Source organism: Melozone crissalis, unplaced genomic scaffold, assembly GCF_028551555.1.
Source record: "Melozone crissalis strain CALT ecotype California unplaced genomic scaffold, PUWL_Pcris_2 ptg000009l_1, whole genome shotgun sequence".
In the NCBI taxonomy this organism is placed as follows: Eukaryota; Metazoa; Chordata; class Aves; order Passeriformes; family Passerellidae; genus Melozone; species Melozone crissalis.
The window spans coordinates 15536562-15552279 of NW_026535787.1; the positions used below are offsets into that span (position 1 = coordinate 15536562).

Below are 15718 nucleotides of genomic sequence, written 5' to 3' on the forward strand. Positions count from 1 at the left end.
AACGACCTGAAGCTGTAATTGGACAATTAACCCCCAATATGAAAACAGACCAAACTTATATCTGCCTGAAAATCTCATGACTGTCATCCATCTTGGATGTAGGCTGTGGGAATCCTTAAAATTAGAGGTAAAATTGTATTTTAAGGCCTACAAGCAGGTATTGTATTCGAAATAAGCAAGCACTGTTTAACCAAGGTATGTGTACTTACAGTGGTGGGATAAATCTACTGTCAGTAAGCTTTTGCTTTGTGTGATTGGTTAAAAAACTTTTAAAGTGAGTTGTAACATGAAGTTCTTCAGCTGCTGCTGAGGACGTGAGCTGCTGGCATCTTCCCATGATCCCAACCATGTAATGAGACTGATGCTGGAAAATAAACAGCTTGAGACGTGTTCCACAGCAGTCCCGTCCTACTTGTGATTTTGTATATACTGTCACAGACATATTTTATGGAAAATCCTTTCATTAGAATCTTTTCTCCTGAGAAGCTTCAGTTTCTCCATGTCTTGCTGCTTTGGAACGTGATTTGGAGAACTGTTTACCCAGCATGTGAAATTGTTTTTACTTGATGACCAATGACAGCCACCTGTGCCGAGGCTGTGAGCAGTCACAAGATTTTATTATCATTCCTTTCTATTCTTTGCTAGCCTTCTGATGAAATCTTCTATTCTTTTAGTGTAGTTTTAGTATATAATTTTCTTGTAATATAATAAATATCATAAAATAATAAATCAGCCTTCTGAAACATGGAGTCAAGATTCTCATCTCTTCCCCCATCCCGGGATCCCTGCGAACACCACCATATTATTATTCTATATACACCTATATCATAGCCTCTGAGAGGCTCCTGCACTGCCCACATCACTGGAAAAGCATTCAAGGAGCATAACCAAACTGGAGGCTTTAGCTCATCTTGCACTTTCTGGAAAGCCCAGCAATGCTCCTGTTCATTTTAATGGAATGTGTGGAGACCAGCCTGGTGAGGGAGGAGGCACAGGGACCCACCTGCTGAAGTAGTGTCGGGGTTGATTCCAGTTCCCTGGTGGCAACACCTGCACGTGGAAAACAGCTTTGATTGCAAGGAGCCAAGCCATTTCCAACTCTACAAAGCTAAACACACATGGCATGCATTGAGCTTTGCAGGCACTGGAATTCATGGTCCTTTCCCAACTCTTAGCATTACTTCAGTTGGACTCTTTCATTGACATTTTAATGAGTGATAAATCACTCCTGAAGCAGAAGCTTATTGACTTTTCTTCCTTTTTTTTTTGAAGTTATTGGAGAATGAGGGAAGATAGAGGAGAGAATTTTGCCATTTAATGTAACAAAGGAGAGGAAAATTGTAACCAAAAATCCTTTTCACAACAATAGTGAAAATAACATTGAATAAAACATAGTAATAAAATATCTGAATACAAATAAATAACACTACCTTAAGAACCATAAAAAATGCCTTTTGACCGTTTCATAAATCTGATTCTGAGAATATTAACTTCTTCTCAAAAATACATTAAATAAATGCATTTATTAAATTTCAGCTCAGATTAGAAGATTTTACTGCTTTTAGAATTCTATGTGTTGGACAAATGAAAATTATTTAGGGTTTTTTTGACATTGAATAATCTGGAGTGGTTCTAGGATGATCTGGCAGAAAAAGTGTGAATTAGGACATTAAAAACCTAACATCATAAATTATTTTATTCCATGTTAAAATCATAAAATATGTGCATTGCTTGAGCAACAACGCAATAGCTTTTTAAAACTGCAGTGCTAGCTAGAAACGTACATTTTGAGTCTAAATAAATCTATCTGAGCTTTGAATTACCCAGCAAAGGGATTTTTCCCTCATATCTTCATATGAAAATAATAAGACACTGAGAGTTTAATTTTAGAAATTCTAAAGCAGATAAAATGAAAAAATGGTTTTTATCTTTTTCTAATGTACTTTAATACTCAAATCTTACCCCTGTGAAAGCAATAAAAGAGCTTCTCCTTCATTTTTTTCTTTCTGTCAGATTTACAGCACCAATTCCATTTTTCTTCCCCATTCTCTCTTCCCAGGTGCTGTGTCAGAGCTCATAAGGGGCACAAAAACCCACTGAGACTAAGCCAGAGGACATTCTGATTCTAAATCACCATTTGCAAAAACCTACAATGAACTTTAGAGTATTAACATAAGTCTTTGCAGGATTCAAACCTTATTACGAAGCATAACCAAATTATGATTTTAGTGGTTTGGAATATCCTAATTAAGCTTGCATGAAATGCCATTTACAAATGGAAAAGGTGTTAAGTGCTTGGATATATGAATCATTTTATGCTTCTGGAGAAGAGGACTATGAGTCAGAAAACTAAAAAAACCTGAAAATTAAACTATACTTAGAGAAACATGCTGTGGCTCCTGCAGGTTCCATAAAATGATGGAAGTTGCTTTATCTGGATGCAGCTATGCTGAGGCTGCAGAAGTCACCATACGGTAAAGACATGCGCACACACATTAAGTAATGTTGAGCTAGGCTTGACCTCCTCCACCTCAGCAATCACTGGGGCCTGGAGAAGAGCCAGTTACTGATGAGCCAGCAATAACCTCCCTTGCAAATCCATGGAATCCTGGCTCAGATCCCTGCGTGGCCCAGGTGGAGGACAGAGAAACCCCAGCAGTGGGGTAACACAAACAGAGGATCCAATCCCTTCCTCCCCTTTCCCAGGAGATGGGACATTTCTTACTCCTGCAGAGCTGTGCAGAAGAGACACCCCCTGCACCTGGTTCCTTCCTCACAGTTTTGGTGAGGAACAGACATGTTACCTTGCTTTTTATGCTAATGAGATAAAGCAAAACAGAAACACTTTGCTCCCTCCTCGTTGAAGCACAAGGAAGCTTGGCAGAAGGCTCTTATCATATCTGAGAGTAGTTAAACACAACCAGGAACACTGAAGTGCAACCAACCTTCAGCTGCCCTTTGCCATCCCATGTGCTCTAGTAAGTCCACGCACTTTACCGGAGCTGGTGTTTTTCATGGGAAGAAACAATAGGATCCACAAGCCAGAAGACCTGCCTATCCTATTTCCTGGATCCTATCCATGAAAATATCTCTGTTAGCAAAATCAGGTGGAGTGACAATCTGAGCTATTTTGACCGAATGATCTATAAACACAACATTATGTGAAGTTTCCCTTGAGGTAAATCCTGCTGTTATGTCACAACCTGTTACTAATCTAAACTTGACACCATTTTGTGTTGCAGAGTTCTGTTCAGACATGGCTTATAGGAAATGCCATGATCACATACAGCTGGTTAAAAAGTAAAAGGCAGCAGTAAGCAGCAAGTTCTCAGGCTTTTCCCTTAAACAGTAAATATCGTGTCCTTGATTGAGTGATGAGAAAAATATGGTGAAAAACATGGAGTCCTTGAAAGGGTGTTCAATAACAAGTCAACAGCAGGATGAGAAAAACAAGTATTAGCCTCAACAAGAAACCACAGGTATTGACAACAGAGGAGGGGTTGGTGTGTAATCTGTAGCCAATGATGAGCTCAGGTTTTGCAATATGTATGAGCTTGATTAACACTACTATAAAAGTGTGTAAGCTGGATCAATAAATCGGAGTTCGATGCTCATCAATCGGATGGTCGTCTCCCTTCACTTCCTCAACTTTGCAACACCATGAAGGAGGTGACTGAATGCCACTACATGGCTTGCAAGATATTCAAAACATCAAAAGCGTCCACAACCACTAAACAACATATTAATACCATCTTCATTAAGATATTTGCTCAAGATGTCAAATTTTTCCCCCAAGGATCACAGTCCATTATAGTCACTTCAGAAAAATGTGCAACTGTGGGAAAGAGCAGACAGGCTGGTCAACAGCACAGTCAAGTAACACAAAGAAATGTTTACTTAGGAAAGCAGGCAATTCTTTTCCTTCTATGTATGTGCAAACCACATACCTCACTGGCTAAGCATGAGTTATACTTCTGAATCAAGAAATATACTTAAATGTACACATTAACTAATACAGTGAATGGGAATCATAGAATGTGATGAGTTGGAAGGGATCCATCACGATCATCAAGTCCAACTCCTGGCCCTGCACAGGACACCCCAAGAATCACATGTGATACACACAATGGATGTCTACTCTGCCATATAGCAGCTCCCCAAAACAAACCCAGTCCACAAGCCATCACTTTGGAGAAGGGTTGAAAAAGGTTATTTCACAATTTCATATCAAAATGATGGGTCAATTTAAAAAATATCACAAGAAAAAAAGCTTGTGAAAGAAAATATTCTTGATGGCAAAAAAAATATAGCTCTGGAAGAGATTTCCAGTAGATGCAGCAGGTGTCAGCTACTGAGAACTGTGAACATTGAGCTTGGCACACTTATGGGCTGCCTGTGATAGTGGGAGCCTGGTTGCACTGACCTAGCAGTGCAAGGCAAGCAAAAGCCCTGAATTCAGAGCAAAGCTGTAGTAGGTATGAAAAAAAATACACAGACATCAAAAGGACTCACGTCTCTCTGAGTCAGTGCTAAGTCACCAAAGCTCTGGGTGTGGGGAAAGGAAACAAAGAGCTTCTAGTAGAGAAAAGAAAGGACTATGCAGTCAAGGCAGGAGAGATGTAACAAGGTGTGTAACAAGTAGCAGAAGCATGGCAGTTTTGCAGAAGAAATTGTTATACAAGTGCTTGTCTTAGAGAAACAAAGCTGATGTTGCTCTTTAGGGAATCAACCATGTATATTATTGGTTACAGTCATCAGAATATTCATACTATTGGCTATCCAGACTCATGCTATTCCAGCCTGATAGTAAAAATATTATAAAAGCTATGTACACTTTTAATAAATGTTTCCAGACACACCACATCTGGGGACTGTGCTTCATATGTTGCACCTGGGCTCACAGATTGAGAGAGGGATTAACAGCCTCCATTCCAAACTTCTCTAAATTTAATTTTTTTTCTTTTTTTTCCAAAGCAACTGCATTAATCAACTAGTCCCACAGAAAACACAGGAACACTCTTAAGCAAATATTTACTCCAGTACAGATATTTTTGTCCCATCAGGACCAATGGAGATGAGACAGTACCCTTAGACCTGTCTCATGGCATAGGAGTGGCATCCTTGGTGGTACCAGAAGCGTGTCACACATCAGGCAGTCTGAACTGCCAACTCAGCCAGATTAATTGGACTGCACAACAAATTATCTGAGGTACAAAGTAGAATTACGCTTTCCCACTTTGGGGAAGGCAAGTGGTAAATGAAAGAATAGAGTGATGTGAAGCAAAAAGGCAAATGGTACAATAAGGCAAAGAAAGTAAAAAAGGGGAATCTAAGAGTTCTAATCTAATTGAAGAACCAAAGAGGCCAATATAACAAAGAATTAATTGGGCCTGTCTGTGCTGCTGAAGATTTCTCCTTGTGCTTCTCAAACTTCAAAGGCTAGTCACACTCAAAAGCCAAGCTGAATGCAAATGTCCTGATCATTTAGAGTAGAACATGTTTAAATGTGGCATGGGGTCTCCAGCACTGCCTTGGGGTGCTTTTCTATTCCCTTACCATCTGCTCCATGGTTGCTGTAGCTATAAGGTTGGTCCAGGGGAAGAAGGGAGCTCTGGGGCTCTTGCACAGGCTTTTTCAAAGCCTCACTCCCCAGGCCTCTGTGGTGCAGTGAGGATGGTGGTTACTCTGCTGCTTAGCTAGCTTGGGTTTTTGTTAACTTGGGCAAGAAGTTGGGTTTTTCTCCCTTTCCTTGGCCTTGGAGACTATGGCAGCAATCCTTCCGTGGCCTTTGTTTTTGGGTTTTTTTCCCTGAACTGTTCAGTCTGGTTTGGTCCAAGGCCAGAGGGAACTATCAACTATAACTTTGTTTTGATTTTCTTCTTATATGTTATCACAGAGGCATTATCAACCTCTCTAACTGGCCTAGTTTTGGCCAGTGGCATGTCCATCTTCAGAGCCATCAGGGATTGCCTCTGCTGGACATGGTAGAAGTGTTCAACATTTTCTCACAGAAGTCACCTCTGTGGCCATTCCACTACCAAAGGCAGGCCATGCAAAACCAATATAAGAGGAAACACTCCTTCTAGAGTGATTTTCTCCTAAACTTGTCTCTAAACTAAGACAAGCACTTAAGGGGAACAAGAAAAGCAGGAAAGGAAAAATTGGTGATAGTATGTTGGACCTGGCAGAAGCAGCAGAACACCTTGAGTCTAGTATGTGACATGAGATGAAATAGAAGGAGCTGGGGAGAGAGGCAAGAATTAACAGGATTTTAGGAACCAACAGCCGAGATGACACAACCAGGTCTAATCCTGATGTCAAGCTAATGAGGCTCACTGACATCTCTATAGCAATCAGAATTTTATGAGCAGTGGTGCCCCACCTCTGTAGGAAAGACATTTTTGTGCTGCTCTTGTGAGCCAGCAAAGGCTTTCTGAAGATAAGGAATGTCCTGTATCTCTCTCAAATGTCCTCAATCTCTCTCTATCACCATGATAATGTGAAGAGAGAAAGTTAAAAGACATGGACTTTAGTTGGCTCACAGAGTGACGTGGCTCCTTTTCACCTATTGAGGGTTTTGTTTCTTTTTCATGACCAATGGGCAGTGTATGTGTTTGTTAAGCAAATGTAAATATCCTGTAAAACTATAAAGGCAACATGTTGCTTTAATAAATAGCCCTATTCAGCCTTCTGATTTGAGTCTTGGTGCACGTGCTCTGTCACACTCTATAGCAACACACCTCTTGATTGTGTCTCAATTTCCAAGCAATAGCCTCACTGTTTCTCATCCTTTATATGAATAGTTGTCCTGGTTTAGGGCAAATTTGGGGGAAAAACCTCTAAAAGGGTTTCCTCTAAAAAGCAAATTCAAGTGGTCCCTCTCCCAGCTGGTTTGGGAAAAATATTTCCTTGGAGAAAAATGGAAAAAACTGTTTATTTAACAGGCAAAGCATTCACCAGCATAAAAAATGAACATTAAACAGTAAAACCTCTTGCTGCTCCAAAAGAGATGACAAACTCAGAAAGTCCTTTTGTGGGCTGCAGCTCAGCTCACTCAGTCTCTTATCAGTCCCTCTGGTGCTGGAAATGCAGCCCAGGCCTGTGAGCTGACAGTGCTCTGCTGGGTTGTAATGTCACCATCCGCTCGCACAAGCAGGGGTCGTGATGGTTCATTAACTGATCTCAGAGTGCAAAAACAACACAGTGGGAATTTCAGCATTAATCAAAACAAATGCACCTTTTATTGAGTGCCCACAGCAAATGTGATAGAAGGATTAGAAAGGAGATAAAGGATAGAGAGAGAGAGAAAGAGCAGGGGATGTAGCTACCAACGGAGAGACAAAATCCTCATGGTCCAGCCAATAGATCCGTCCTGTCACATGGGGAGAATCTGAAAGTCTTTGGTTAACTCAGGGGTCTGTTATAGTCCTCCAGGGGAGAGGAACAGGTACAGGACAGTGGAGAATAAGTCCATTGAGAACAAGCACAGACAGTCCAGTTCTGAAACAGGACAAACCAGTCCCAGCAGTGAGCAGGACCCATTGTTTCAGGACTGGTTTCTATGGGAAACCATTCTTGGTCCAGCAAACACACTTGCAGGTAACACTTGGCAGACATCCTGCTTCAGCCAGCCTAGCACTGCTGTGTTAGAATTTTAAGGGTCTCAGTCTCAGTCCTTGGGAGGGGGCTTCAATCTCTGTCCGTCACGGTGGTCGTGAAGCAAATGAGGGAAATTTTAGACCGTCTCTTACATGGGTGTTCAGTGCAGAGCAGGTTTAAACAGTTCCAAGGAAAAGAAAAATCACAGTGCAGGGAACTTCTCTGCCTCAGCTAAAACTAGCTAAAAGCAAGGGAGAGCTCTCTCTCACTGGCTGTGCTGCAGACAGCTCAGTCCAGGAGAAGGATGCAGGGGAGCAAGTGCAACTTCTGATAACAAACTGCTCTTCTTCTCTCCCCGCCTTGGCTCTCAGAACCAGGCAAAACTTATTTTGGGGCTAAACAGACAAAAGTGCAAAATTTATTTCTGGGCAGACAAATGGGGATGTGAGCATCATAAAGTCACCCAAGGACCCAAGGAACATTCCAAACAGAGTGGAAATTTGGGACAGGCACACTTTAGGAATAGGACAGCAATGTGGGGGTGATAGGAGTCAGTCCCAGACAGCTGACACAAGAGCATGCAGAATGATGCCATGGTTTCATCACCTGGCACACACATATTCCCACCACAGAATGAGATCACATTATAGAAAGCCACTATATTTTGGCCACATGACAAAGACACATCCAGGCACAGACTGAAAAAGGACTGATGGAGAATTGGAACATCAGCTGAATATCGTGTCAGGTGTATTAATTAGCAAATAAGTCACTCACATATATGAGGAATAATAATCATTGCACAAGAGCAAAGTACCACCAGGAACACTAAAAAAAAAAAAAAGACTTCAAAAGAATGGAGAAGAATGGAGGAAAGCAAAACATTACTGTGTATAATGAAGAAACTAGAGAAAACAGGGAAAACTATGAAGGTGTTTCATCACACAGTTCGATTTTTAAACTTCTTGGACAATTGGATCCAATGGACAGCCTACACTCTGAGTGACTTTTTTTGCAGTTTTGCTATTACATACTTCGGCTACATTTGTCTGTCTGAACAAAAAACCCCCACGATTTATCAGTCATGGAAAGGCATTTTTACCTGTTTCCAATGACATCCTCTTGTCTACAGCACTGAATAGAAGGTAAAGTCGATACAAAACCCATAGAGAAAGAGAATACAATGACTGGTGTAGATGGAGTAATGGAGTAATTCAATGGATGTATTTCCTGTCATAAAAAGGCTCTTGCACATTTCTTATGACTTGCCAGCTTGTGAGCAATGAAGTATGTGATCTTCTAGCTACTTAATTGTTGTAATGTTTCTATGGTTGGGTTTTGCTTAGGAGTTATTTAATAATCCTTTTTTTCACATTCTATTTCTACCCTCCTTTATCACATAGATGATTAAGAAGAAAGAGATTTACTGCTTCTCTTTTTCTGATCAGAGAACTCATTTGGATAAAGTAACATACATGCCTTCATGTTTTCTAAGCCCTTCATTTCAAACAACAAACATCTGTTTAGAAACTGAAGGCTATGCTAGACTCATTACCAGATTATGTGGTATAAAGAAAGACCCTCTTGTAAACAACAACTTCTGAGATGCAGAGAAACAGATAAATGAAATCCTTCCATTTCAAAACAGCAATTTAATGAAGTTCTTTTTCCTATTTTTCTCCCTTCAAAAACAAGGTTCAGGAGATTTCAGAGGAAAAGGTTTTCATTAGTAATGAGCATCTTAGCAGAAAGCTCATAGATTTAAAGCACAGAGGTCCTTTGTTCCTATTTAATTGTCAAAGGAAACAACCATGTTTTAGTATTGCCTTTTCCTCATTAATTAATTGCACAGAGAGCTGTTTCATTTAGCATATTTAGTTCCTTACAGAATCAAACTCGACAAAATAAAAATGTAAATCCTGCCCGAGCTGTGACAGCTTAGACAACTGGCAAGCAGTTAAGTTTGAGTTTAAATTCATATCCAACACAGAAGTCATGATCACATAATCTGCTTTTCCTAGCCTTATAGCTGTGCTGGATTTCCACAGAGGAACACCAAGGCTGCATTTTGGATTGCCTTTGACTGGCATTCTGCACTGTGCTCGTGCTCAGCCTCACTGGACACAGGCAGAGAAAGAGATGATCTCTTTCCCAGATTGCTAAAAGAGCTTCCCCTCTTTTTAATTAGTCAACACCACACATGTGTGACAACATTCACAATACAGAAAACAGCTTCTTCTTTCTTCCCAGAGGACAAAAAGTTGTTTTGGATCCCCAGCTGGCTTGAGAGAATGTAAGTCTATGAAAGCTGACAATTATTAACCCAGGTATTTGCCAGCCAAGGATCTCCCTTAGAGAGTTTCAAAATAATTTCTCCTCTCCATAGCATTCAAATGACCCTTACTGTACTTTGTCCATGTAAAACTATGGTAAGTCAGAGAAGACAATTTCTCCAACTCCTACAGCACTGTACCAAGGAGATAACCACACTGCAACCCAGCACAGGCTGAACCAAGGAGAAGCACGAGGAGCAGTGCAGATGGGCTGTGATGGACTGACCATGGCCACGTTCCCCACTCCCTGTGCCACTCAGAGTGGGGAAGAAGAGGAGCTGGGGATGGAGGAGTGAAATTGAGCCTGGGATAAAGCCTGAGGGAGGAGGGGAGGGAAGGGGAAAGTTTTCAAAATGAGATTACATGTTTAAAGAAGACATGTCCTGACCTGCTTTTAGGAAAAAAAAAAAAAAATCTGTGACTTAATCATGCAAAATTTTGGGTCAGAGGAATACAACAACTGCTGACTGATCTTCAAGTCTAGGCATTGGAGTATTTAGCCATAAAAAATCAGAATTATCAAATGTCTTCTTCAAGATGTGTTGTGGCAAACAGCACTTGCAAGAGCCTCCTCTAGTATTCAAATCCACCCAGATAAACACAAACCCTTCCAAATGTGTCAGAGCCACTCACACTCAGCTCTAATTCAATACCTATTTATATTTGTTAAAGAAACACACCAAAGACAAGGTGCCAACTTGGTGCTGAAGGCATGGTTTCAGCATTTCAGCAGCCACTCTAAAGAACCCCCTGGTCAAGGCCTTCACAAAGCACAGCTCTACATCAGGCTAGACAAATGCTAGCTATGCACTCACAGAAGTGAGAGATTAAATCCACTTGCTCTACAGGAACCCTCCTTCTTATAATGTGCTGTCCTATGCTCGTGTGTCCATCATTCCCAACCACACGTGGCCTGGAGCAAGGTATTCAGAATGAGAATCTCCTTTGATGCTTGTAAATGGAAAAAACAATTTTGAAATGAAAAAACAGAAAAACAAATCAAAGCAAACATTCACTCAGTAACCAGGAAAAAAAAATCACTTGTCATTCTATAACATCCATCTTAAATACATGCTTTGTCATTTCCAGATGAATGAAGGATTCTGGTGTTCTACCATAATTTTACTTACTTAAGCCCAGGAAGCATGTGATCTGTTTCAAAAACTGTGGATCAATTCTGTATTAAAATGCCATCACTCTGCCTACTCCTTCAAAGTGCTATAAAATATACTGATGGGAACACTGGAATATTCCCCAGGTACCATGGCTGAAACAAAACTTGCATCAGAGGAGTCATTCTAAAAAAATATAAACTGCCACCTTCCCACTCAGTCTTCCCCAAGTACCAGGCAGTCCATATGCCATGTCATTTTTATCCTCTCTGGTTTTAGTCAAGGATATAAACCTGTGATAGATGAGTAATGCAATGATTGACTCTCACAATTAACAGACAAATATCATGTATATAGGTTAAGAACAGTTTTATAGATTTATAGTTATGTTTTACCCCCTAGCGTGGTTATCAAGGGACAGCTGGAGTTGGGACATCTGGGAGGGCTGGCTTGTCACCATGGTGACATCTGACCTCCAGTCAGGGTCTGAGGAAGAGATCTTCACCACTGGACAGCAAAGAAGGGGCCGGTGGACAGAACTTTGGGAGGGGTTAAAGGGTTAAAAGGCAAAACCTCCATTGTGTGGGTGAGCACATGGTGGGGAAAATCCTTTGCTCCTGGCGCTGTAATATTTTCTCTATTCAGTCTTCTGTTGTATTTTTGGATAAGGTTTAATAAACCTTTCTAAAATTATTAAAAGTGAGTAGCCATTTCTCACAAACCAAAAATAAGTCACAGACGGCATGCTAAAGGCTAAGGAAGTTTCTAGTCTAAGTGATGCAACAGAAAATAAGATGCCCTATCATGAAGAACCACATTTTATGTTTCATTTAGGTTTGACCTTGCACATGAATGTACAACTTGTGACATGTGATGTGAAAAATGCATATTTTATGATTGGCTTTTCACAAATATTAAAACAAATATTATATGTCTTGTGTTAGAAAGTAATGCTGTATTAATTCTCTTAAGTAGTGGGTTAAATATAGTTTTAAGTTATAACATAATGTTAAAGTAGAAACTATGCTATGTAGGATACTTTTTTTCTAAAGAAAGGACTTGCAGTGAGATAGCAGCTACAGGACACCTAAATCTTTCAGAAAAAGAGAATTTATTGCCCTCTTATCAGAAGAAAAGAATTTCTTCCTGCCTCACTTGGGGTTAAGCTTATGAAGAAGAAGCTGACACTGACCAGACAGAATCCTGTATCTGAATGGAATTTATGCATCATGTATGGGATGTATGAATATGCAACAGGCTGTTGTTTTTAAGGGTTAATCCTCTGTTAACTAGTGCTGCCCAGAAAAAGGTACCCGGACATCTGTAACTCTTTGTTTCTATTGTCTCATATTGTCCTAATTAAAATTGTCCAAATTATTATCACTCTAATTGTATTACCATTTTTATAACCATTTTATTACTATTAATTTTTTAAAATTTTAAAAACAAATTATTGGCGTTTTTCACATGTGACTTTAGTTAAGGCCAGAGTCAGGTCCATTAGCAGGCAAGCTTCTCTTCTTCCTCACCAATGCAAAGACAAACAGCAGCACTAGAGCATATGTTTTTTAATCAAAAGTTTATTCCTGTATTTTTCTCTAGATAGAAAATATTTGTAACCACTTAATTTCATCTGCCGTGTTTTTTAAAGCACTGTCAGACTATATAGGTCAGACTATTCTCACCTAGAATCTGTTCAATAAATTCCACCAGCAGCCAAAACATTATTTAACAAAAACAAACAAGTGAATAAAAGTGAAAACGAAAAAAAAGTACTCCAAGCAATATGAATTCCAAATCCAAGTAATTTGAATTACTACTCAATCACTATCAACTCAGTGTGAGAAACCACTTCAACAAAACATACAAGATTTCTATTCACAGATTTTTTCAGCTCAAGCTTGAAACAAAGTTCTCACTATCTCTAAAGCTTAGCTCCAGAAATTATATTATTGTACACAAACTAAGGACAGAACCCACAATTTTAGCAAGCTTTCTGGTATGTTTCAAAAATTCATGTAACATGAGACCTCAAAAGAATACCAAAGATTGTTAAGAGCAAGGAAAAAAACCAAACTGAAAACAACAAACTCAAACACTGCCTCAGTTTATTGCCAAAACATAGTTTTGCCACAGCAAATTTACACTGACTTCATGAATACAGCAGACCTTTCTTTTTAAAGTGCAAATATACTCACGAAAAGACATTCCCAATGTAGGCATAATATGAACAGCAGTAGGGAGCAGTCCCATCACAGCAGTAAGCCTTGCAGCCATTATCACACTGAGCCAAACAATCTTCTGTCGAATAAAAATAACACTCATGATGTCAAACATCAAAATCTTGCACAGCACAGCTTTGAAGAAAATGCAGTCTAACAGTTTCATACAACCACAGCACTGCCCTGTGATCTGACTCTGTAATCCTAATGGCAGCCCATGCCCACTCATTCTGCATTTCAGACTTAGGTGCTTTCCATATGGGTGTTCTGTAGCTGTCCATGTCAGTTCCTCCTTATACTTAATCCTTTAAAGTGAAAAAAATTTTTGAAATACCAGGACATCACAGACCAACTTTTTCCATCCCAGCAAGGAGTCCAGAAGAAACCTGAGTCTGGGCTGCCTGTCTTGTTGATCTGGAGGGTGGCAGGAGAGGAGGAAGCTGTCAGAGAACAGGCTATTTCTCCCAGCCTAGGGCTCCCTTACCCCTTGCCATCTGGCAGCAGCTCTCCTCACTGTGCTCCAACACCAGGGCCAGTGTGGCATGGCAGTGCCCGGCACAGGGGCCAGCAGTGCCCTCTCTGCCCCACTAAGGGCACTTGAGGCCACAAGTGCTCCCAAACCACGATGCTCTGCTGGATGAGAGCCCTTTACAACTAAGAAACACAGAAGAGCATCTATCTTTTTATTCCTATGGGAAGCTATTTTAACAGTATCTACCTCTTGTGCTGTCATGACATTTAGTGGTTTCAAAGCCCTAAGTCAGGTTCCCCCAAGAAGATGACACTGTATTGCCACTGCACTGTAAAAACATTCTTGGGGATTACCATCTCCATGGTCAAGGCTTCAGCTGCAGCCTCGATAAATTCAGAGAGAGACTGTGCCCCACACACCATCACCCTTGGTGACCTATTTGGTCGCATACTGCAGCGGCAAAGACTCGAAATCAGCGATGGCAAACCATGCTTCTGCATTCCCAACGCACTGTAGCTCCCCTTTCCCAGGCTGCAACTCACCTGAGAGGTTCTAATTCTCCCACTGCCATTACTGCCTTTCATCTCTGCTGACCCTTTTGGTTGGTGTGCTGGGATCCGGGAACCCTTCCTCACCTCAGCTTCTGCCACACTCCCATTCCTGCCCCAGGTAGGTGAAAAGTTCCCACCTTGCCCTGAGACTCCTTTGCTCACTGACTCATGCTGCTGACCCATCTCACAGCCTGACTGCTCACAGCATTTTAGCAGGTCAGCTCTCTGAACCTGCTCACACTTGGTCTCTGTTTGAAAACGAGCACCAAGAGGGCTGGAGAGGGCTGTGCAACACAGCACATTGGTCAGCCCAGGCAGAGGCACCCTAACCCTCTGAGATGGTATTAAAGAAAAACATGAAAAAAACCAGAACAATCTACCCATTATTCTGCCAACCAGCCCTACCAATGAGTGAATCAGGGCAGCCAGCAGGACACCCATCTCCAGAGGGAGAACAGCCGGCCAGGGGTAGCACAGGCACTTCTGTAGGAAGCAGCAATGCAGGACTGCCACACAGGACACCCCATACCAAGGCTTTGGCACACCCCTGTGCCAGCAGCTCCAGGCTTTTGCAGTGTCACCTCTTTTCTGGCATGGGTACTCATGGCTCCAGCTGTGCTATGCCAGGACCCTCCAGGCTCTGCCATCCCACCTCCAGGCTCTTCCCTGGTGGGAGAGCACCAAGGTGCCTTCACCCTGCACATCCAGGTCTATCCTGCGCGGGTGGGTTCACAGAATCGCAGAACGGGTCAGGTGGGAAGGGACCACGGTGGATCATCTGGTCCAACCTGAATCCTCCTAGAGCACATGTGGCATGGGATTGCATCCAGACGGTTCCTGAGCATCTCTGTTCAGGGAAACTCCACAACCACTCTGGGCCATCTGTTCCAGATGTGTGGACATCCTCATAGTAAAGTTCCTCCTCATGATCAAGCGCAACTTTCTGTGCATCAACTTCTGCACGTTGCCCTCCCCGCTCCTCTGCTCAATACCACCGAGCCTCTGCTCGCTCCATCCTCCTGGCACACCCCCTTCAGATATTTACAGATATTTATACACGTGAATGAGGTCCTCTTTCAGCCCTGTCTCCTCGAAGTCTACTCTCCCTGCAGCCAGAGAGGGGCTCCCGCTCTGCTGGGACACGCCGGGGATCCCCTTCTAACTCCGTATGCCAATTCAATCGGAAAAGCTTCCATATCTGCCCTAAACTTGGCCGGCCCCGCTCACACCCGCCGCCCGCAGCTCCGCGCTCGTCCCCCGCCCCACGCCGGTCCCGCTGACCTGCCAGAAGGAGGAGGAGGAGGAGGAGGAGGAGAAAAGGGGGAAACAACACCCCGCAGGCCGGGCACCTCTCCGTCCGGCCGCGCCGCCCCTGCCGCTCCATGCCGGCTGCAGCACGGAGCCGCCGCCCGCCTCATGGCGGGGGCGG

General features: G+C 42.0%; 1 protein-coding gene across 1 annotated transcript in view; it reads right to left on the minus strand.

The window, feature by feature from the left end:
* Positions 1-15673, minus strand: part of CYYR1 (cysteine and tyrosine rich 1) — a 29015-nt gene extending 13342 nt beyond the window's left edge. The window contains exons 1-2 of the mRNA XM_054270232.1: positions 15571-15673; positions 13243-13345 (exon numbers count right to left, since the gene is read on the minus strand). Coding sequence (XP_054126207.1) covers positions 13243-13345; positions 15571-15673 — 206 coding nt within the window. The remainder of the gene's footprint in view (positions 1-13242; positions 13346-15570) is intronic.
* Positions 15674-15718: the final 45 nt, after the last annotated feature.